This window comes from Panulirus ornatus, chromosome 66, assembly GCF_036320965.1.
Source record: "Panulirus ornatus isolate Po-2019 chromosome 66, ASM3632096v1, whole genome shotgun sequence".
Classification (NCBI taxonomy): Eukaryota; Metazoa; Arthropoda; class Malacostraca; order Decapoda; family Palinuridae; genus Panulirus; species Panulirus ornatus.
The window spans coordinates 19,869,855-19,894,668 of record NC_092289.1 but is presented as its reverse complement, the minus strand read 5'-3'; the positions used below and the strand labels follow the sequence as shown (position 1 = coordinate 19,894,668).

At 49.6% G+C, this 24,814-nt stretch overlaps 1 protein-coding gene across 1 annotated transcript in view; it reads right to left on the bottom strand.

The window, feature by feature from the left end:
- LOC139746816 (kin of IRRE-like protein 1) overlaps positions 1-23,655 on the bottom strand; it is a 668,931-nt gene extending 645,276 nt beyond the window's left edge. Inside the window, exon 1 of the mRNA XM_071658392.1 lies at positions 23,253-23,655. Coding sequence (XP_071514493.1) covers positions 23,253-23,301 — 49 coding nt within the window. The 5' untranslated portion in view covers positions 23,302-23,655. The remainder of the gene's footprint in view (positions 1-23,252) is intronic.
- Between the last annotated feature and the right edge of the window lie 1,159 nt (positions 23,656-24,814).

The following is a 24,814-nucleotide window of genomic DNA, read 5'->3' as shown; positions in this document are numbered from 1 at the left end:
TCACTGTCCACTTCTACACAGGAGGCACGAACCTACTGCTCCCTACCCTTAAAAACAACAAATTCTCATGAGTCTGCAGGTCCCCGAGGATATACTGGTGGGGGGCCACAATCCCTCCACTGATGAACGACTATGGCGTCCCTAATCTATCATGTTGATTAGGGGTTAATTAGAAGGGTGGGGGGGGGGGGGGACACACACACACTCACGTTGACATGGTCGTGTGTGTCTTGCCTCTCAAGTTTTGACTCGTCTTACTCATCATCAGACTCACTGAACAACTGACTCATACCACTTCTTCTCTCACGTCCCTGGCTATGAAGATCACCCTAATGAGATCTCCCGTGCCTTCCCATCAAGAATGTTTAGTATGACAGAATTTCTGGATCTCTCCTCAGGCAATTTGGCTGATCATGCAATTACATTTAAGCTGTAATTTACCAATCAATAGCACAGGTACGAATCTGGAGTAGTGTGTATGCCAGTGGCGGCACACCTACCTCCTCCAAATCATACCTCTCCACTTTCAAAGAGATCAGTGACGCGGTGGTGTTCCCTGTAACACTGCAAGTCTTCTGCGTGACTCAGTGGCTGGAATATAGAAGTAACAATCATAACGTTACCCTATCAATGTCGTCCGCGTATCTGGCCACATTACGTGTGGCGATGAACGGAGAAGCACCAGCGTCTGACACACCACATGAGACGTCTTCCATCGTCCCCCTCCCCCTCAAGACGTCTCGCTACAACGATTCAATCTTCCTCCGTTTCAAAACAAAGGTTTGTAATATATATATATATATATATATATATATATATATATATATATATATATATATATATATATATATATATATACACTGGGTCACTGATGGTGGACAGGCGGCACTCTCTGCGCAACAGACATGGCCACCTTCTACCTCCGGAGTGAGGCAATCACCGGGGGGGATCACTCAGCCCTCTCTTAGTCGTCCGATTGGCTGAGACAGAGGCTGACGTCTGAGCAAAGCCCCCACACCTCCTTGGACCTCTACCCATCAGAACTGTCATGTCACCGCAGGTAAATATAGCATTAGAGTTGCTCAGCCAAGCCAGGAGGGGGACGTCTCCCGGACGAACAAGTAACACCTCTCGACACCAACCATCCCGACGACCTGCCCTACTGCACTCTACCTAACGTGGCCCACAGAACGACACAGCGGGGGTATCTGGAAACACCAGACCATTTCCACACCTTGACGTCCCGCCCTCAGTGCGGGGCATTGACTGTCCTCCCACCTCACTCCCACCCCACACAACCGATGGCTTGCATGCCAAAGCCTGTCTGGTCGAGGTCGGGGATCGTATCCCAAGGGTCGTCCGTGTTGTTGTTCCTGCCTCCTTCATCAGCGTGTGTTTGAGAATGAAGCTCTTTTTTTTCTTTATCATTTGCTTAAACACTGTGTCGCAGGCAGTGAATTACAGAGAGACAATCACGTCTCGCTATTACGAGGGAAAACGCATGACGGTACAAGCCTTGGTTACGATGGCGCAACCACAGACCTAATAACCCTGGGGAATCGGGCCAAAAAGGTCAGGCTATCGTGTCGTGCTCAAGGGTCGCAACCGTCGTGCTCGAGGGTCGCAGCGTCGTGGACAAAGGTCGCGCTCAAGCGTCGTGCCTCCGTGCTCGTAAGTCGTACCGCCGTGTCCAAGGAGCCGAGCGTCCCATGAATACCAACCAGACCCCTAACTCCCTTCACCTACCTTCCACGCCCCATCAGTTGCGCTTCGCGATACATACATCCACCCAGCGCAGCACCTTACTGCCGCGTCACATCTGCCCTCACCCATCTGGCGCCCCCCACTATTTTGAACCCTCCTGATAATCACAGAATTACCGTTGTAGTCCGTGATATAATGCTGACATTATGACCAGTGTTTCTCACGTTAATACCATGTCCTTCAGCAGCTGTTATGATCGCCCGATATTAAAAAACATTAACAGTTTTCATGTCGCATAATAACGCGGGAAACATTTTTCATTTGAGGAATATTTAACCGGATTTTTTTTTTTTTTTCATTGTTCTGCTGTTATTTGACGAATCAAATATTGTTTCGATTTAGTGTATAGCTTGCCGGATGCTTGACTTCAAAAGAAATTTTTGCAATAAATGGAATCGAGAGGCCAGGAGATGCCGGTAAAATACCACTGAGCTTGCAACAGCCTGGCCCTGAGTGCCAAGCTTGAGCCCTGAGTGCCAAGCTTGAGCCAACCTTTGAGTGCCAGGCATGAGATTCAGCCCTTGAGTGCCAAACATGAGCCAACCCTTGGGCGCAGAGCATGGGGTCATCCCTTGAGGGCCAAGCATGGGTCAGCAGCCCTTGAGTGCCACCCACTGGTTAGGTGCCACGGAGACCGCCGAGGTCTGCATCAACACCTCACTGTACCTCCTGAACATGATCCCTAATTCATTAAGGTCTAGTCTGTTGATTTCAAGTTCGCTGACCCTCACCCCTTCTGCTGCACTTCTGTAGGACAATGATCATTCGAGGGTTATAACTGGTTACACGAAAGGATCCTTTGTGTGTGTGTGTCTGTCTGTCTGTCTTTTGGATGAGGCATATACATATATATACCTGAGATCTAAAAGTCTTTCTTGTTAAGTGTAATCCTTAGCTTGGGAGAAAACTGTGGCGCGCGCGCGAGAGAGAGAGAGAGAGAGAGAGAGAGAGAGAGAGAGGGGGGGGGGGGCGATAGTGCGGTGTTTACGATGGTTCCGCCCTCCACGACTTCTACATAATTCAGCGGAACGACGCAAACACGACGACCTCCACAGCTGGAGAGCCCGTCATTACACGACGCGCCCCGTGACCGCCTTCCCCAAACTCTGAGGAACTACGAAATGGCGAGGTGGTGCTTCTTCTTCCCCCCACACACCACCCACCTCTCTCCCCACCCACCGAGCACCGGTCCTGTATGCATTTCAATTCTTTTGCGGAATAATGTACAGCGGATGCGACGCAACCTACTGAGCTTGCAACAAACTGCCACAAGGGGGTGGGGGCGGGGGGGGGGGGGGAGATAAAGTAGAAAATGTACGAGGAATGCATTTTTAGAAGCTGGAGAGGGGGAGCGGTGCACACACACACACACACACACACACACACACACACACACACACACACACACACAACTCCTCCGTTTGCCAGGATGCTCCAGGTAATTTCATCTCGTATTCCACAAAGGGACGGGGAATTGGAATGCTACTTAAAATCCTCTCTGTCTCGCGTGCAGCACAGAATTTGATCCCACCCAGCCGCGTCAACTAACTGTAGCAATATCCGTTGCAACAATGCGGGACGTAATGCAAAGCAGAACGCCCGGGATGGGCTGCGCCAACCGCCTTCCAACCTTTACCAGGTCCTCCTACCCACACACACACACACACACACACACACACACACGCACGCACACACCCGCACCCGCCCGCGCACCCCGCGATAACAAACTCCTCTCCTGTCCATTTATATCCGATGGAGCACCCGAGTTGTCCAGAGGCGGCGCTGGAGAAGGGGAGGGGGCGGCCTCCTCCTCCTCCTCCTCACATGCGCGGCCCTATCGCCGACAGAGCCGCGAATTAGGAGGAACTTAACGCTGGGGGGCGCTTCCTGTGTGAGAGAGCCCTCGTCAGGCGTTACCTGGGAATACATGAATACATTACCCGGCACACTCCTCGTCACGGGTCCTGGGGCAGACGCTGGTCATCACGGGCCAAACTGTTCCTCCTGCTTTTGTCTCCGTCAGCCGGCTGCTGCTGCTGCAGGAACAGATGTACCCTACTGCCGCCGCTGTCGAGGCTCCCACAACGCGTCCAAGCCTTCCACACAGCCTCCTGCTGGCGCAGCTGCACCTTACTGCTGTTCCCGCTGCTGCTAGAGGCACAGCTGACTCGCATATCTCGTCCAGCTGATCCTTTCGCTGATCTGCTCGTGGAATAACAAGTTTCGGTGTGGCCGGGTTTCCTCACCTCCTACCCTACAGATCATCATCGTGGTCCCCCGAGGATGAACGGATGGGTCATCCACGAGCGTGCACAAACTAAAAAAAGGCAATAAATATATCAGTGCGATTACAGCTACTGCAATATCTTTTCACGTTTCCCCCAGAGTTTTTTCTACTGTAATTTCCGAAGACCACGCGTGTGGGAAGCGAAGGCATGAACACTGCTATATTTCACTTCTCATACTGTATATATATATATATATATATATATATATATATATATATATATATATATATATATATATATATATGTATGTATATAGACAGAAAACGTATATCCTTTCTTGCCAAGGGACAACATGGCTTTAATCTGAAGGACCAACCAAGTGGTTAAGAATGGAGCCAGCTGTGCCAACGGGTCTCAAATTAGCCAAAATCTGTCGTTGCGTCTTGTGGCGAGGTCGCTAAAATCTTTACCGGCTCTCCTAACGACACTTGAACTTGTGCCTGATTGTCGTTGACCGGGTCTGGCGCCCGCGCACACACACACACACACAACACACACACACACACACACACACACATACACAGCATACAGAAACTTTAAAAATTTGTAAAACATGAGAGAAATTTCAAAGGACGGGGCGCCACTTACACGTGTAGAACATCCCTCCACGTACAGTACAAATAGATAATCACACACACGCATTTCCATTACCCATACAGATAGGTAATTACCACCAGGAACTCTACACATGCTCTTCCCGGCGTTCTCCGACCCTGTCCCACCACGACACAGGCCACGGAGTTATCATGGGTTCCTTCTACAGGTGTTTAACGGCACCGACCAACCTGGTTAGGTTAACCCCATGGCCACGACAGGACGACCCTTGAGCAGAGCAGAACAACCCTTGAGACCGATAGTACGACCCTTGAGCAGGGAGGTACGACCCTTGAGCAGAACAGAACAACCCTTGAACACGTCGGTACGACCCTCGAGCAGAACAGAACAACCCTTGAGCAGGGAGGTACGACCACTGAGCTCCGTAGTACGACTCATCGATCGTGGTGTAATAGTAGTCGATCGCAGTTGTAGTAATAGTAGTAGTAGTAGTAGTAGTGTCACTAGTAGTAGTGATAGCAGTAGCAGTATGAGTTGTGGCAATGTAGTGGTGGTAGTAGTAGTAGTAGTAGCAGCAGTTGTGCTGGTGGTAAAATAGCGTTTTACTTGCAAACGTTTGCACCCCACAGAGTAAACAAAGTGTGCATGAGGAACGTTTTCAATCCGTGAACAGAGAAAACGTACGTATCTGTGGCAGAGAAAACAAACGGCACAACACAAACGTTTGCAGTTCATAATCACGGTTAGAAATACTACAAGAACGTTTGCAGCCCATGATATTAGCATTAAAAGCCACATCATGAACGTTTGTAGTTCATAAGTGGACCCAAAAAAAAAACCGTCACCAAAGTCTTCAGTGCGTGTGTGCTGACATACCTGAAAACAAAAGCTATACTAAAAACGCTTACAATCTATAAGGAAAGAAGTTAGAGAGGATAAACATCTCGAAACGTTTGCGGAACCTTAGAAAAGGAGAAACAAACTGTCAATCACAAACGTTCGTCACCCGGAAATGGTGGAAACGACAAACCGCGAACGTTTACGACGGTGGAAACAAGACAACGAGAGCTACAACTCCTCCCTCTCTCTCTCTCTCTCTCTCTCTCTCTCTCTCTCTCTCTCTCTCTCTCTCTCTCCAGCTTACTGAACCAGCCGCGCAAGTGCGGGGCAGGCCAACAGGGCAGGGCGGAGCGGGTGGGGTTGGGAGGGTGCGGAGATGCATCGCTGTCGACCCGTGCACTTCCTCCATCCCGCCAGATGTGCCGCCCAGTCAGCTGATGCCGGAGCGCCCACGGGGCGCCGGGCGGCCTGCCCGCCTGCGCCCTCTCCCGACGAAGGGCTTTACCCTTGCGCGACGCGACCCTCCAGCACCCACCTGTTCACCCCGGACGTGAAGACAAGCAGTCAGGGTAACAGATAAACCTGTGCCTTAGTCTTACTCACGATGGCCCTCGATGGATACTAAATTGACTTGTGAATACATAAAGAAAAAATATCCCTATCACACTTGGCAAAACATTTTCCAGAACACACACACACACACACATATATATATATATATATATATATATATATATATATATATATATATATATATATATATACCTTTTCATGACCTCCTAGTTTTGTAAAATCTTTAATAAACACCTCGAGTGTGCACACTCAGCCGATTGGCTAAATTCAATAAACTGTTCTCTATCATTATTCATTTATCTATTACTACCATTATTCTACATTTTCATCCCCCCCCCTGGTTCGTGGGAGATGATGACCCCCCTCCCCGGAGAGTCACCTGTGTGTGTTGCTCCAGTTCGCAGGCAGACGGAGGTTAAGACAGGAGAGAAACGACATGACAGCCTCCTTCTTCGTAGGGGAGGAGGGACTTGCTGAATACTGATGGTCTTGACGTGTGGACGCAACAGCTGCTCTTAAAGTCCAATGTCATAAACTGCCGCTTATCGCACGACTGGCACCTAGTGGATGTGTGTGTGTGTGTGTGTGTGTGTGTGTGTGTGTGTGTGTGTGTGTGTGTGTGTGTGTGTGTGTGTGTGTGTAAAGCCGTTCCCAGGTTGCTTGCTCTATTTAACCTCGCGAGCCTGACGGTACGCTCCCTCGAGCACGACGATACGACCCTGGAGCACGAAGGTACGACTCTTAAGCAAGACAGCTCGGTCCAAGAGCACGAGGCCACGACCCTTGCTTGAGCATGACAAATACGACCCTGAAACACGATGGTGAGGTCCTTAAGCACGACAGTCTAGTCCCAGAGCACCATGGTGTGACCCTTGACGACGACAGTACGGCCCTAGAACACGACAGTACGGCCCTAGAACACGACAGTACGGCCCTAGAACACGACAACACGGCCCTAGAGCACGGAGGTACGACCCTTAGGCACAACGGTATGACCACTTGGGGATGATGCTCTGACCCCTATCACCTCGGGAGCATAACGGGTCAAGAAAAGCCTCTCATTCTTCACCGATGCATAACCATGAACCGAATCACGTACCATCGCGCGTCACATACCCAACACCCTGAGAGCAATCAATGAACCGATCACGGGCGTGACCACCTCCTCGGCCGAACCATGACACACGGGCATCCAACGTCACCAGATCCAACGACCTTAGATAATCTACACAGACATACGACTGAGAGAATGATTGCCACTCACTGTGAACGACGGAGAGGAACAGGTTTACGCGGATGCGGAGGGGAGGAACATCGCACAGCTTTCCACAACACGAGAGATGACGCGATGTATTTCATGTATGCACTATGGAGAAGAGCCTCGCCTCCTAGGAGGAGGAGAGGTGTTTATCCTCACCCTTAAGAACGGCGATTCAACCTACTGAGCTACAGTGACCTGCTGGCTGGAGCGCCGTGACTCATCGCTTGAGGACGACGACTTAATCCCTCGAGTGCGAGGACTTGACCCTTGAGAACATCGGATTATCGATCGTGCGGCTGTAATGACCTGTCCCCTGGAGTACGACCATTCAGTCCCTTCCCTGCGATGACTTGACCCCTTGAGTGCGACGACTCAAGTCGTCCTACACCGGGAGGGATGGTGGGTTGTAAGTCGTCGTACCGATGAGTCTGACAACCAGCGCCACTGGGTGGTGGGAGGAGGGGGGGAGGCAAATAATAATCGTTTAGCTGAAGCGGTCGACATGTTCGGTGATCACTGACGCCCTCACCCACCTCCTACAACACCAGGGAGACTTGAAGGAGATCCCTCGAACACTCTCAGCCTCCCCCGTGGATTAAATAAACCTACCCACGTAAGACAACTGACTGCCTCGCGTCCGTGGACCGTGGTAAACGGACGGGACAAATTCAAGACCCCCCTCCCGCCGCCAGCTAATTAGGCAGCGGAGACCACCTCCTTCCTTGCAAAGAGCTGGGAACCGCCACAAACTCCCGCCGAAAACCCTGCTAATTCCTCCCTGTCTGGAAACTCTTCATTAACTCCATCATTTCCCAGCAGCGGCGGAGGAGGAGGCGACACAGGCAGGGGGTGATGCTGGATGGATGGCCCCCAACGACGGCAGCATTGCACCAGCCACATCCACACTTGACCGCTCGTCTACCACACGCAGCGGAGCCCTTACCCTCCAGGGGGAACGCCATGCTAGCCTAGCCAATCTAAATTCAAAGAGAGAGAGAGAGAGAGAGAGAGAGAGAGAGAGAGAGAGAGAGAGAGAGAGAGAGAGAGAGAGAGAGAGAGAGAGGCAAGACAGGTCGTGGGTTCACCACTTATCTAGACTCGAGGATCACACTGCTCCACTGTTGTATACAATACATAGAAGATATGTATAGTAACGTGTCCTATGTCTGCCACGTATGTTTCGGTGGCTTAAAAAGGCAAAGTCATATACCCGCCCGAGTTTAAATGTCACACTCAAACGATCTAACACTGCGTACGAATAACACCGTTAAGGGTTCCGAGTCGACATTCAAGAAGGTTAGAGGATCGAACACAACGTTTTCCTCAGCAAACTCATCCTCAACACAGAGGTTCATTCTATATATTCAGGCACGACCATAGAACACAGGGTCATATAGGCAATCAAAACCCGTCTTAGCACAGTATGTGGAGCTGAGGCCAAATGATTACAACTATACTGTACGTCTAAAGTCTAACTTTGAGATACTGTATACCTAAAGTCTGACTTTGAGATACTGTATATCTAAAGTCTGACTTTGAGATACTGTATACCTAAAGTCTGACTTTGAGATACTGTATATCTAAAGTCTAACTTTGAGATACTGTATACCTAAAGTCTGACTTTGAGATACTGTATATCTAAAGTCTGACTTTGAGATACTGTATCTAAACTCTAACTCTGAGATATGTGTATCTAAGGTCCAAGTTATTCAAAGACTCCCCTCTTGAGGCCCGATGCCACGGGGAGGATGGGGGTTGGGGTGGTGGGTTGGGGGGAGGTATCAGTGTTGTACAGTGTAGTAAACATCTCCGGCCATGGGCACGCGGGAGGGTGAACCAGGCAGCGTCACGTCCACTCGGCTTTTTTAAACTTCCCAACACATAATGAGCTGGTACCCACTCACAGCTGGGTCGTGAGAGAGAGAGAGAGAGAGAGAGAGAGAGAGAGAGAGAGAGAGAGAGAGAGAGAGAGAGAGAGAGAGAGAGAGAGAGAGAGAGAGAAGCAGTTCCCACGCAGTCCAAGCTCTCGAGCTGAGGGGGGTTCGAACGTGAAGCTAAACCAAAGTCAAAAAGCTGACGTAACAGCTGAGCTCAGAGCCGAACGAGGGGGCGTGTGGGTTTGGTTACACACACACACACACACACACACACACACACACACACACACACAGAGAGCAGGACCAGCTTAGCGTACAATTTTCCTGCCACAAAGTCTGCGACAGACTGGCCCATCGGTCATTGGGCCGTGACCTACACACTCCTCCTGCATAGAAACACAAATACGAGACCATAAACAATTTCACAGACCATCAACAAAACAGAGGCCTCGCAAACCACACCAAAAAAAAAAAAAAATGTTTTAACAGAGACCCTCTCCCATTGTACCACGGGTCAAGGGAGACCATCACAAACTGCTGAATATATCTGCCAATGTAACGATCAGACGAGGCAACCTAAAACTACCCATAGCAAAGTGAAAAGTTTAAAAAAAGAGAGACATAATATGTAAAACAATCAAGCAAGGACTTTCCTGGTGTAGCAGCTAGCCTTACTGACCACCAAGCATGTACGGGATCATCAGGGAACAAAAACCCACATAGGTTCGAATCCTGGTTGCGGCAGCCGGCCCACAGTTCACCCAGCTGTTCATCTTCCCCTAAGAGCTGGCTGATAAAAATGGGTACGTGACAGATGGTAGCGTGTGTGTGTGTGTGTGTGTGTGTGTGTGTAAAGACGTACATATATACATGGTTAAGAGACGGGGCAACACAAGTGCAAAACCCTCTCCCATTAGCCCACAGTTAGGATGCACACAACACTGTCTTCACTAAGCACACACAAAAAATCTTGGCAAAGAACTAATTTTATCCAGTGAATCATCAGATTCTTTAAAGTCGACAAAGAACACTTATTTCAAACAAGCAAACAACGCCTCAGCAAAACCAAGCCAAAGCAAAACTTCCAAACAAGTAAACAGGACCACTAGATAAGCGAAGACTTCCTCCATGCAAATTCTACTCACTACATCAACATTCAGGCATCATATAAACTATAAACTGAAAACATCGTAACTACCAACAATTCTTATTGCCAAATTCAACACCTTCAACCTAAACTACTTAAAAACATTCTCTGAGGAAAGCTTGTTCGACTATAACCTTTGCAAAACACGTACGGTTTAGAATAAAAATAATTTACCTACACTTACAAACAAGACATTGAAAGAAAACATGCAGACAAGATGCGTAAAATATAAACTTTGCAAACAGGAGAGTCTTAAAAGCAAACTTTTACAAAAGGACACCTTAAGAAAAAAGAAAAAGAACGTAAAGTAACCCAAAAGAAATTTTACAAAAAGAACCATTAAAGAAAAGTTTCTGAAACATAAAAACAGATGTTGGAAACACACAAGGATCCCTTACAGGCGAAAATCTAAACAAACACTGCACAACCCCCAAAGACAGAAGAGAAGTATTGTCTTCATCAACGCAAAAATAAATGTAAACAATTGTTTTATCCACTATATTACTACACTATACTGCCTCTGAGCCACTTGACAACTGCCTAACAACCTCGTTACGACAGTAAACATCGCTTACACACACACAAGCATACACATAAGCAATACGAGAGTGGCTATTCCTATACACAACCACACATCAAAAACAAGTTAGCCTCGCACTGATCGTCTTTAACAACCTCTTTACACATGGCTGTTATCTTCAACCCCCTTGAGTATGACGGTACGACCCTTAGGCACGACGTAACGACCTCCGAACTGACCCTTAAGGGTTGGGTCAGTGGTCGGGCCAATCCTTCCCATGCGTTAACAACTGCAGGATCGTTCTCACTACCATCAGCTGTTTCCACTTCTATCAGTTGTTTCCACTTCCATCAGCTGTTCCCACTTCCATCAGCTGTTCCCACTTCCATCAGCTGTTCCCACTACCATCAGCTTTTCTCACTACCATAAGCTGTTCTCATGACCATTTAGCTGACTGCCACACACTTCAGGACAGCAACATGTCCTCACAGTTCGAACACCCTCCCGTGTCATCACTACCTTCCCTTTATCACCAATTTCCCTTCGTTCTCCACCCCTCCCTTGTCTCTCTTATCCACCACCATCGTCTTCCCCTCCTCGTTCGCCCATCAACACCCCTCAAGTCTTGAGACAATCCTTCATTATTTCAAATCTTACTCCATCTTTCCTGTCTCGTATTCTGTCGTCCTCTCTCCTCCCTACCGGCCCATCGTCTCCCTCTTTCTCCCTCGTCCATCATCGCTCTTCGTTCTCCCATTGTCTCTTCAAAGACCTTTATAATAATCCTCTGTCCTCCTCATATCTCTCTTTCCTTGTTAATCTCCTTCCTCGTGCATCTATCGACTCCCCTCAGTCCAACAGGCACACTATCCCCCTATGCCGTGTGAAAGGCAATGTCTCCCAACGGCCCTACATCACCTTACCATACATAAAGGAGACGGCCGGGTCCTCCAGGAGCATCAGAATATACTCCCTACAGATGGTCCCACAGCCTCATCCACCCACCTAACCTCCCCGGCGATCCACGGGCAGCTTGTCCTCGGCATCCAGCCGGCAAGAAGCAAAATCCAAAGCCCGGAAAGGACCCATTAAGTAATCTTTCACAAATGGAAAATAATCGGTCCCTGGCCGCCACCCCTCCAACCCACAGTCCAACCACTCTACTCGAATCCCTACAATTAATGATACTGTCCAACCATTAAGCTGGGATTTCTACAATACAGCCATTAAGTAAGACGCATCTAGTTCCTTGAGATCATCACAGTGGCAGTAAATACATATAATATATTTACAAAGAAAAAATTAAAAAAGCATTTTGGTCATCTACCTTACTACCACAGGGCGGAGTTTGCCTCCTACAGTGAGTTCACACTTACAAGTCACACAATAAAGGAGGGGATAACGCTACCCTTCCTCTGGTCACATCAAAATGCATCACCAAGTCGTGGTGAGGAGACATTTATACAAGTCGGATCGCGACATGGCTTTTCCTACATCCGTATCTTCTTCTGTCGTAGCGAGGCGCCATATTCAAGTCCAGACACTACATCAGATTCTCCTACATCCGCTCCGTCTTCTTCCTTTGACCTGCACGTCAATCCTTTATCTCTGGAACAGCTTACTTGCAATCTCGTGGGCGTCTGAAGAATTATTCTCCATCTCCATCAAACCTTTGTCCAGATTCCAAGGTGGAGGTCTGTGGTAATATGATCTAGTATCTGGCCCGAGGTTCTACGGGAAATACCATAATTCTGTTTTTCCTCAAGCCGAACGGGCGAGCCGTCTGGCACCCTCGGGAGAAAGCTAGACCTTCGGGTTCCATTTGACTTTAGGATTGAAATTGGAGGCGCCAATCGGGGGGACTGGGCTACTTGGGGTTATTTCACTCTTGCCCTCAACCCAGACCTCTGAGGGCGCCTCGGTAGGATACCGTGAGACAGATGACCGGGATGGAGTTCATGTCTCCGGCATCCAGAAGGGGAGGGATCATGGGGTCGGCAGCTTCAGGTCATTTCCAGAGGCACTCCTGACGAAGGCGACCTCGGAGTGATGGCATTCATGTCTGCTGATCAACATGGCTGTCGCGAGTCTCGTCCCATCTTTATGTCCTCACGTGGTGTCGTTCCTCTCACTGTGTAACCTCACGTCTCCACCATCATGATGAACTACACCTACGACTGAAGTGCCCACAGAAAGAAAAAAAAAAAAAATTCACCTTTTATTTTTGGTCCTTATCCCCAACCACCAGGCAACCTGTCCACTTTTACAACCTCCCTCGTCAAGCCACCGTAGGGCCAACCTAACCAAACCCCCATCCCGATTTATTTATTGCAGTAGCGTTTACCCAACCTATCAGCACAGTTCATGGGTCAATGTGATTTTATCATGCAAACTTTAATTTAGTACAGTTTATCATGTCAAAGGTCCGCCATGTATTCGTGGCAAATAGACGTACATATATACATGTATATATAAATATATCTACCCCCTCCCACCCCTCGTATCTAATGTGTTCGTTTACTTAACTACAATATCACATCCAAAACGTTAAGAGAAGCAGGTTCAAAATGCCATGTTTAATATGTACAATGCTTATCTTATATGGTGTTTAGAATGTTTTATGGCATGATGTTCTAGATATGTCGTATAACTTTTATGAGCGAATAAAATCTCGTTGTAATTGGTTTAATGTGACGTGTCTGTGCGTGCGTGTGTGTGTATGTGTGTGTGTGTGTGTGTGTGTGTGTGTGTGTGTGTGTGTGTGTGTGTGTGTGTGTGTGTGTTTGTGTGTTTGTGTGTGTGTGTGTGTGTGTGTGTGTGAAGCTACCGAGAGAACTAAAATCCCTGCCTTCAAAATAGGTTGTGTGGGTTACCAAGCGTACCTGAGGTACGTCACTGTATGTATTTTGCCATCTGTATGTTGTCATTCCCTTACCGTCAGAATACAGGCTAATATGGCAAAGCATTTGACGGCAGCATCGTCTTTACTCCCGCCCCCTGCCAACTGTCCCCCCTCATCCTGTCTTGTCTGTCTTTACCCCTCTCTGGTCAACCCCTCGTCCTTCCTCGTCTCCCCTTACCCTTCCCAGTCCCCCCCCCCCATGCTTCATACAGTCTCCCCTTACCCACCCCATAATCTCCCCTCACCCCCCTATCAGTCTTCCCCCAAAAGGAACAGCAGGGAAGGATGTTGGAACAGCGAGGAAGGCACAGGATCAGTGGGGAAACAGCTGGCGAGGTGAAGGAACAGCTGGGAATGTACAGTGACAGCTGGGAATGTACAGGAACAGCTGAGAATGTACAGGACCAGCTGGAAATGTACAGGAACACCTGGAAATTTACAGGAACAGCTGGAAATGTACAGGAACAGTTGGGAATGTACAGGAACAGCTGGGAATGTACAGTGACAGCTGAGAATGTACAGGAACAGCTGGGAATGTACAGGAACAGCTGGGAATGTACAGGAACAGCTGGAAATTTACAGGAACAGCTGGAAATGTACAGTGACAGCTGAGAATGTACAGGAACAGCTGGAAATTTACAGGAACAGCTGGAAATGTACATGAACAGCTGGGGATGTACAGGAACAGCTGGGAATGTACAGGAACACCTGGAAATGTACAGGAACAGCTGGGAATGTACAGGAACAGCTGGGAATGTACAGGAACACCTGGAAATGTACAGGAACAGCTGGGAATGTACAGGAACACCTGGGAAGTGTACAGGAACACCTGAGAACGCACAGGGACAACCGAGAATATATCGAAACAGCTGGAAAGATACTGAAACAGCTGGAAAGGTGCAAAGACGGATGGAAAGGTACAGGAACAGCTGCAAGTGTGATAAACTAAGTCGCTCGTTAGGTTAACAAGAGAGCCATCATTAGTCGCAATAACAAACGACATTCTGTTATCCGGACATCAGTAATTATCCCAGGAGGCGTTACCCGAACAGCACCGTTATCCGCACAGCATCCTTATCCGTATAGCACACCTCATCCAGCACACACACACCCCCCCCACACTCCCGTCTCTTCTCAGAACATGGAACATAAAAACCGATCCCCCACCAACACATGCGAAAAGCCATCCGTGCTTAGGCGAAATCTATCCCTACTTACCGGCAAATTTGTGTCTATCTCTTTTTTCCTTATTCATAATACGTAATATCTTACTGCTTGTTAAACCTGGTGTTTTACAGGCCCCCCGCCCGCCCAGATATCGTGAGTGTGCCAGCCAGATTATTCGCCCGCCCGGAAACCCGAATTTTTTTGCGGCAGTAAATCCACAGGAAAAGAAATTCGAAAAAGAAAAAATAAGCCTCTGAGGACTTTAACGATTAAGAGACACAAGGAGGAGGCGGTGAGAGTGAGGAAGCTGCAGCAGCAGCAGCTCGAGGGAGTGGTACGCCACCCTTGACACTGAGGGCGGGGGGTTGCGTGCCCGGTGGGAAAGGATATTGGTGTGGCAGGCAATACGACTTGCTGGTCGTGGGTATGAGGCGGAGGTGGTATGAAGCGATGGTATGAAGCGGAGGTGGTATGAAGCGGTGGTATGAAGCGGAGTTGGTATGAAGCGGTGGTGGTATGAAGCGGAGGTGGTATGAAGCGGAGGTGGGTCTGCCGGGCACCACCGCTGGCTGACTGGCTGACGCGAGGAGCAGATGATGGGGGCTGGCGGCAACAATGCTGTCGTGAGGAGGAAGACGAGGTTGACCCACCGCTCGCGGTCGGTCACTCGTGAAGAGGGGGTCAGGTCGGACGGAGGTCGATGCGATGAGGGTCAAGGTCAACGTCCACGCAGACAAGAAGAATAAGAGTATCGCCATCAAGGGAGGAAGGGGGGGGGGGAAACTATTCTCTGTCTTGGATGGGGTGGGGGGTAAGAGGAGAGCGAGACGACGGTAAGGGATGGAAAGAGAGAGATGGTGAGAACAGCGTCTGAGAGAGAGAGAGAGAGAGAGAGAGAGAGAGAGAGAGAGAGAGAGAGAGAGAGAGAGAGAGAGAGAGAGAGCACGCACCAGTTGCACTGGAAAAAGTCGACACCCACCCCCCCTCCTCCCTCCCTCCCTTGTAGAACACGCATTGCTGAAATCTTCAGTTCACCAACAGAGGAGGAGTCGCAGCCTACCCCAAGGGCGGTGGCGGGGGTCGAGGTAAGAGAAAAATACTGTCGAAGTGGTTACTGTGGAGAGTAGGAGACAACCCAACCCGGGCATGGGACGTACCTGACGGGTAATGACGGAACGGATGCACACTACGGCAACGCTTCGTCCCGGTGCTGGGCAGACCGGGTAAGGACAAGAGAAAGGCGGATGGACAATGGAGGAGAGTAAAGTACAGGGGATGTGGAGTCAGAAGGGTGAGAAATTAAAAAAAAAAAAAAAAAAGCTGAGAGGGTAAAGAGGGGATGTATCAAAAGGAGTGCGTTAAATGTGAAGCTAAAGTGCTGCAGGGACGAAGAAAATACAGTGGAGTGAATGTACTGAGGAAGAAATATTCTTGGACAAGCTGAGGACAAAGATGGTGAGAAATATACGGCCCGAGAAAGAGAGAGAGAAAGACGTGAGAAATATGGGAATTACAGTGTGGAATGCAGGTCTGAAATGGAAATCAAATGTAAAATATAATCTACCACGAGAGTATGCAACAGGAGGGTTCGCACTGAAAATAAACAGACCAAAACTGTAATACGAAGGTAAAACAGGAAAGAACGAACCAAAACCAATATTTAGCATAGTCAGAAGAGAGGGGAGGGGGGGAAGGAAGTTCCGGATGAAAAATGAGAGTGCAATCTAATGAAAATGAATGGACGTGCGAGAGCAGAATTAACTGCAGGAGAGGACACGACAGGTGTGGGGGAGGGAGCTACATAAGCAACGGGGTGGGAGGAGCGTTTCGAGGAGGCGCCAAATGTCTTGGGGCGGCGGGAGGGGGTTCATGCTAGGCGTGATCACCTAAGGACGTCGAAGGCAACACGAAAGGCGAGACATGGTGAGGCTGCTGAGGCTAAGGTGAAGGGAATGGATGCTTTGTGAGGGCGAGAGGTGAGGTGAGGTGCCACACACACACACACACACACACACACACACACACACACACACACACAAACACACACACACACACACACACACACACACACACACACACACACACACACACACACACTTCCACGTCGTATGTTTTGGTGGTCTGGGGTAAAGGCATCCCTGACGAAAGACTGGATTGGCGGACGCAAGGACTGTACTACCTCTGTCTACAGCCAAAGAAAAATGTGTCTTAAGATCTCTCACGAGAGAAGGGGGGGGGGGGGGAAGCTCACGGGTGGATTAGCTCGTCAGACGCAAGCGGGGAGTGTGGTGGTGGTGCGGGGAGGACATAAAACACAGGCTGCGGCGAAGTAAGAGATGAGAAGGGAGGATTTTCGAGGAGCGTGGGTGTGTTGCAGCCAGCATCGACCGCAAAGATCGACGGTTCAGGGGAAGAAGAAGAAAAAAAAAAAGAGGCGGTGGTGGTGGTGGTGGTGGAGGAGGAGGAGGAAAAGTGGAAATGGTATTTATGGATCCGAAAATGAAACATGACGGAGGTGACGAGTATGATGTGGTCTCCGTCCAGGATGCTGTCTGGGGGCACCTGGGGTGGTCCTCGGGGTCGGTGTGGGCCAGTAACTGGAGCCGTCTCACCCACAACCCTCCCAGGATCCCCCCCCCCCCCTTCGAGATGAACTGGTGACTACCGGAGGGGGGGGTAAAGTGACCCTGCCAGTCCCCAAGCCTCAAAGGGGTGGCGGCCTGTCAGTGGCTGGCCCTGTGACTGGCGCACCGAAGGGACACCACCAACCCCCACACACACACACCTGCCTTACCCATCCATCTCCTGCGGCTGAATGATGTAGCGCCAGCCACCAGGCGCTAGTGTACGTACACACCCGCTTCCAATACTTTCCCTCATCGATAAATTTGCCATGGAAACTTGACGGGGTTCTTGCTCATAGCCAAGTGACAGCGTGTGTATGTGTGTGTGTGTGCGTGCGTGTGTGTGTGTACAGTGGTGATTACCGTATAACCGTTCACAAAAGCTGGTGATCGCGTTTAGTGCAACCGGGCAATTACCTGTATCACTGGTTTCAAAAGCCCCTCGCCTCAAAGCTGGACATGCACTAATGCCTCCTCTGCCACCCGGCCCCCAATAACCCCCCACCTTTTAAAAGCCTGCGCCCCGGCAGACTAGTGATTACCGCGGGGGGGTTGTCGCTACTGAAGGTGATAGTCCTGGCGAAGGGTCCTTCTGGGCTTATTCACACAAACCGTGGCATTAAATGGTGATCGATACACTGACAATCGCTCACCATCACGGGTGCAACACGTCTCGCAGCTGCATAATACCGCACTTTATCCCCTCCCCCCCCCCCACCAACCCCCTCAAAGGTTCGACCAGGTCGGAACACTTACGACCAAGAGAGGGAGGAAGGGGAGGGGAAAAAAAGAAAAAAAGACGAGGGAAAAAAAAATGTTGAACCGTTCAGTCTCCCAGGGAGGAAGAAAGAATACCCTCCCTTTTAATGTGGTTCCTTTGAGTATTTTTTTTTCTTCCCTCCCACACACACACACACACACAGAGAGTTTTGTGGGGTCAGTAACGGTTATTCAATACATGCTCCCTGCAGATTTGAACTAATTCCACGGCAGGAGTTAAGCGTGCAAGGAAACTCAGGCCACAAGCACAGGCATTACTGATACTGCTCATTCGGGGGGGGGGGGTATCAATTAGCCCTCACGTAATCTTTTCAACTCGTTGCTACTCTCGAGAAATTGTCGTAATTGTTAAATTAGTTCGTGAACGTTGTTGGCCTCACAAACTAGAGTTGATCTAGTGGTCGATGGTCTCGTGTGTGTGTGTGTGTGTGTGTGTGTGTGTGTGTGTGTGTGTGTGTACCACTCGTTCTAATGCCCTAGACACGAGTGCCACGGAGGATCTCTCAGGATACATATATATGTATACCTTTGTCAACTTCATCTACAAAGTTTACAAAGCCTGGAGGAGAGAAAAAAAAAATCGTGTAGGTGCACTACACGGCAGCACGTCACCTTCCACCTAGAGCTGACCAGACATTAGGGAGGAAGGGGCATCACAAGCTTCCCTGACAGAGTAGCAGAACGGTGGATGTAACAAGGGCACTGTTGCATCCGGAGCCATCGCGAGGAGGGTTGTTGGGCCCAGCAGAACGCGTCAGCAGCGTTGACACATCTCCAGATGAGAGCGTGGGACGGTCAGAGATCAGACTGGAGAGGCGTGGATCCTGAAACTCCTTGAACACCACGGTGTGACCCACGAGCAAGACGGTGTGACCTCCCCCTGAGCACGACGGTACGACCCCGAAGCATGAGGGTGCGACCCATGAACAAGGACGGTGCGACCCTTGAGCACGACGAGTACGACCCCGAAGCACGAAGGTGCGACCAATGAACAAGGACGGTGCGACCCTTGAGCATGACTGTACGACCCCGAAGCACGAGGGTGCGACCCACGAGCAAGGACGGTGCTACCCTTGAGCACGACCGTATGATCCCCTGAGCACGACGGTATGGCCCTTGAACACGACGGTACAACCCATGAACCCGACGGTGGGACCCTTGAACACGAGGGTACGACCCATGAGCACGACGATATGACCCTTGAGCACGACGGTAAGACCCATGGGCATCATGGCCTTGCCTCTGATCCGACAACTATTTAAGGGCGAGGTTAAAGGCCAAGTTTATCACACCCCAAAAACATGTCGTGTGTGGGGTGGGGGTCCCATCGCGTCTATTGCAGGGACTAGAAACCCCACCAGCAAGGTTTCTAGATAAAGGTAGAAACCTTCCACGGGCCACCAACAAGAGAACGAAACCGAAAGCTCTTCTGGCCTGCCTGCCTCCCTCCCAAAACATCGCTTCCCATTAACATCCAACAAAGCCAAGTTAACGAAAAATTAAAAAGAAAAATTTTTTAAAAGCCAACAGGGAGGAAAAACGACTCTCGTGGGGGGTTGGCACTTTCACTGAAACTTACGAAATCTCCTGAAAATAGCAGAGGCATATTGACAGCACAATACGCGAAACAAAATATCATTCCTTGGTGTTTCAAAATGGTGAAAGACAGCCTTTCTTTTATATCATTTTTCCCGATTCCCCTGTTCACACACACACACACACACACACACACACACACACACACACACACACACACACACACACACACTTCGAGGGAGTAAAGAAAAGCGACAAAAGAAAAGGGAAAGTGGAGCGTGTACGTACCGCCACTGTCAGGCACCGTGTTCCTGAACAAGACACATGCAAGAGGCGTTAACACGACGGTACAGGGATACAAACCCGATGCGACACGAGGATACACTCTCTTAAAAATACGTCATGTGCCAGTGTCGAAACACGACGGAAGGCCAACGACGCGACGTGAGGGGGGGGACTTATCTTTACCCACAATTCAAACACAAAAACACACTCACAAAAAATGAAATGTGATTTAAGAACGGGACTTTTATCTATTAATCTTATAAATATCAAACTTCTTTCGTAAAACACATTAGCAATAACCTTATGCTTATATCTAAGAGTGCCTCTTAATCTGCTGGGGTCAGGTTAGAGGAAAAATACGAGCCAATGTTACCACAGATGATATAAATAGCTAGCTCGCAGGAACCATAAAAAAGAGGAAAATATTTGACGACTGTCAGTCCCACTTGTGTACAAGGCAACTGTACATCACGACGCTCGTATTTCAGATGAGTTAACGAGCCGTTTGCCTCTGCAACATAATATCTATTTGCCAACCATCTGTCACTGACGGAGAATTTAAGGGAAAAAAGCATGTATGCACGAGAAAATCATTCCACAACTTAGTTCTGACTCTAGTTATTATCATCAGCATGGTTATCTGGGGAGGGTTCAACACCACTATCATCTGGGACGGTGGAGGGTTCAACACCACTGTCATCTGGGACGGTGGAGGGTTCAACACCACTGTCATCTGGGACGGTGGAGGGTTCAACACCACTGTCATCTGGGACGGTGGAGGGTTCAACACCACTGTCATATGGGACGGTGGAGGGTTCAACACCACCGTCATCTGGGACGGTGTAGGGCTCAACACCACTATCGTCTGAGACTATGGAGGGAGGTTTCAACACCACTGTCATCTAGGAGGAGAGAAGATTCGACACCTCTCACGTCGAGCGGCACCTGGTTCAACACTACCACAGCGTCAATACCAACAGAGCACCAGGACCACACAAACACCCAGGAAACGAAAACACCTTGAATTACATTAATTACGGCCGAACGCGCATCACTACGGAGAAAAAGAGGATCAAATTTTCCTTTAGTCTTGCTGCCGGAGGAACGAGTCTCGGCCCTAAGAGCCACAGCGACTCCAGCCCTGGACGGTGCTGGGGCTGAGGTAATACCCAGGAAACACATCTATATTTGGGCTACTTTGGAGTGTGCCGGGGGTCACCCTCGTTCGGCACAGGCTAATGCGTCGCAACACCCCTGAATTATTCGCCCAAACACGCGCGTTGGACGCGGGGCACACTTGCAATACACTCACCCCTGACACACTTTGCCCCTGTTCCTACATTTAATCTCTCTCTCTCTCTCTCTCTCTCTCTCTCTCTCTCTCTCTCTCTCTCTCTCTCTCTCTCTCTCTCTCTCTCCCCTCCCTTTGCCACCACGACCACTGGGACCCCTCCCGTGGCCCTCTCGCAGGGCAAGATATTCAGTTACTGGAACACTGTGTTGGAAGAGCATGAGGCTTTACACACAGCTAAGTATAATATGACCAATTTGTATGAATTTCAGGTCCAGGACAAACGTCAGAGAGAAGGGTGAATTCCATCTTTCCCTACCAGTTTGTGGGAATATCATCTGTGTGTTACAGTAAGAGTGTTACAACATCAATTTACTTTGTATATATGTACCCTGTATGTTACTCCTTGCATTATTGCAAACACACACACACACACACACACACACACACACACACACACACACCCTAGCCTATACCAGCAACCCATCTGATCGACCAGCCCCTGAGCGGAGGATGAACAGCTGGGTGGACTGTGGACCGACTGCCACCAACCAGGAGTCGAACCTATGCTGGTTTGACCCCAGGAGGCCCGTGCAGTGTACGTGCGCGACTCGTACGTCAAGCGAGCCTGCCGTCTCAGAAGAAGGAACTGTTACTGTACTGAAATACGTAGTGACGAACAAGTGAATCGCGACTTATTCGATGAAATCATTTTCAAATTACATGAAGACCTTACTTAAACCCCCGACCGCGACGGTGCGACACATGTGTATGTCCGTCGTACTCAAACCCCAACGCTTACTTGTGGCAAGCCCAACACCCACTGTCACAAGCCTCATATCCAGTGTCATAGGCCCCAAACACCCACAGTCACAAGCCCAACTCCCACTGTCACAAGGCTCACACCCACTGTTACAAGCCCCACACCCAGTGTCAAAAACCCCAACACCCACGGTCACAAGTCCCACGCCCAGTGTCAAAAGCTCCAACGCCCACTGCCACAAGTTCAGCATCCACTGTCATAATCCCAACACCCGCTGTCACAAACCCAACACCCACTGTCACAAGCCTCACACCCATTGTCACAAGCCCAACACCCGCTGTCACAAGCCCCACACCCGCTGGCACAAGCCCCACACCCAGTGACAAAAGCCCCATCGCCCACTGTCATAAGTTCAACATCCACTGTCACAAGCCCAACACCCAGTGTCACAAACCTCTTACCCACTGTCAAAAGCCCAAACACCCACTGCCACAATCCAAAAATCCAATGTCACAAGCCTCACACCCACTGTTACATACCCAAAACCCACTGTCACAAGACAAACAAATCCACTGTCACAAGCCTCCCTCCCACGGTTACAAGCCCAATACCCATTCTCACAAACCTCACACCAACTCTCACAAGCCTCACACCAACTCTCACAAGCCTCACACCTAATACTAAACGTCCCAACATCCATTGTTACAAGTTCAACACCCACTGTCAAAAGCCTCACACCCACTGTCAAAAGCCTCACACCCACTGTCAAAAGCCCCATCACCCAGTGTCACAAGCTTCACATCCAGTGTCACAAGCTCTAACACCCACTGCCACAAACATCATACCCACTGTTAAAAGTCCCAACACCCAGTGTCACATGCTCAACACCCACTGCCAAAATCCCCCATAACCACTGTCACATGCATACACCCACTTTGACGAACACCCCGACACACACACACACACACACACACACACGAACTAGCAAACGCCCCATTCACGTTACCACAAACCCCACGCCCGCCACCACATGGGGTCAATGAGGGTATCAGAAGCGGGAACACCAAGTGGCTACTTACCTTGTAAGAGGGCGAGGAGAGCCAGGGACGTGGCTAACCTGAGGAGCATCTTGGCAAACACGTCGACGAACCACTGGCGATCAGGGCGGCACCTGCAAGTCTCGACGAATCAGTGATCTGTCTCACCAATCCAAAGTTGAACTTTCTGGCTACAAGATCCACACACCACACAGAGCGAAAGAGGCCCCCACCAACCCTTCCTTCTGCCAACACCACCGGTGTAAAACCAACTGCCACGGACGAGGGGCACGACGCACGAGGTGGGAGGTGGGAGGAGGAGGAGGAGGGAGGATGTGAGTGAGAGGAGTCAGTTCAGTGAGACGGGGATGGCCAACGGGACGAATCTCGCTCCACTCGCAACGCTTGCCTGGCGCACACTGCCGCCGCTCCCCATCTGCCCCTAACACGGCCCTCACGGCAGGCAACCCGCCCACCCAAACTCTCTTGTGAGTCCGCTGACACACCAGCCTCATCCACGCCCCCCGCCCGCCCCCCTCTGCTCGTTTTAAGCCGGTAGTTAGCCGGTGCTTAACGGGTAGTTCGCCATATAACGACGGTGTACCCGCCACAGACATCTCACTAGGGACGCGCGCCTCTGATTGGTCTAGCTAACACAAACAACACACCAACCACCGAACGACAGTACCACCCTCACGTATTCCAAAAGCCCATTGGGCGGAGGAACCGTGAGTTCGACCTCAGCCTGGAGGGGGGGAACTCACCTCACGAAACACTCGCCAACTTTTTTTTTTTTTTTTTTTTCAGTTGCCGGACTCGAACGTCCCCGCGAAACTTGGCCATTATCACTAGCTGTGCGGGAGGTTACGCCACTGCCCGTGGCTACCTCGCTCGGACTCCCCACCTCATTAATCACACCCAGCTCTGATCATGATATCACCATTCACCCGAATGCTTTTCGCTCTCACTCGCCACAACCCCTCCTCTCACTCTCATTCGTCCTCTCACTCACCACAGTCACCTCCTCTCACTCTCATTTATCCTCTCACTCGCCACAACCCCTCCTCTCACTCTCATTCGTCCTCTCACTCACCACGATCACCTCCTCTCACTCTCATTTGTCCTCTCACTCGCCACAACCCCTCCTCTCACTCTCATTCGTCCTCTCACTCACGACGATCACCTCCTCTCACTCTCATTTGTCCTCTCACTCGCCACAACCCCTCCTCTCGCTCTCATTCATCCTGTCTATTTACTCCCCTAAACGCGATGATATTTCGCAGTTGCTCTTCCACTATTTTTTTTTTTTTTTACTTATTCATTTCCTCAAAGTTTTCCCCACAAACTTGAATGCTCTGATCAGTCTTTCCACAACATTAATCCAATTTTCCTCGAACTCGTTTTCTCTTATCTATCTATCCATCTATCTATCCATATATATATATATATATATATATATATATATATATATATATATATATATATATATATATATATATATATATATACATATTTCTCCAGAAACTGTTTCCCGTCTATTTCCCCCAAAACTCGTTTTCTCTTATTCAGATTTCCTCACAAATTCGTTTTCTCTTATCTCCGTT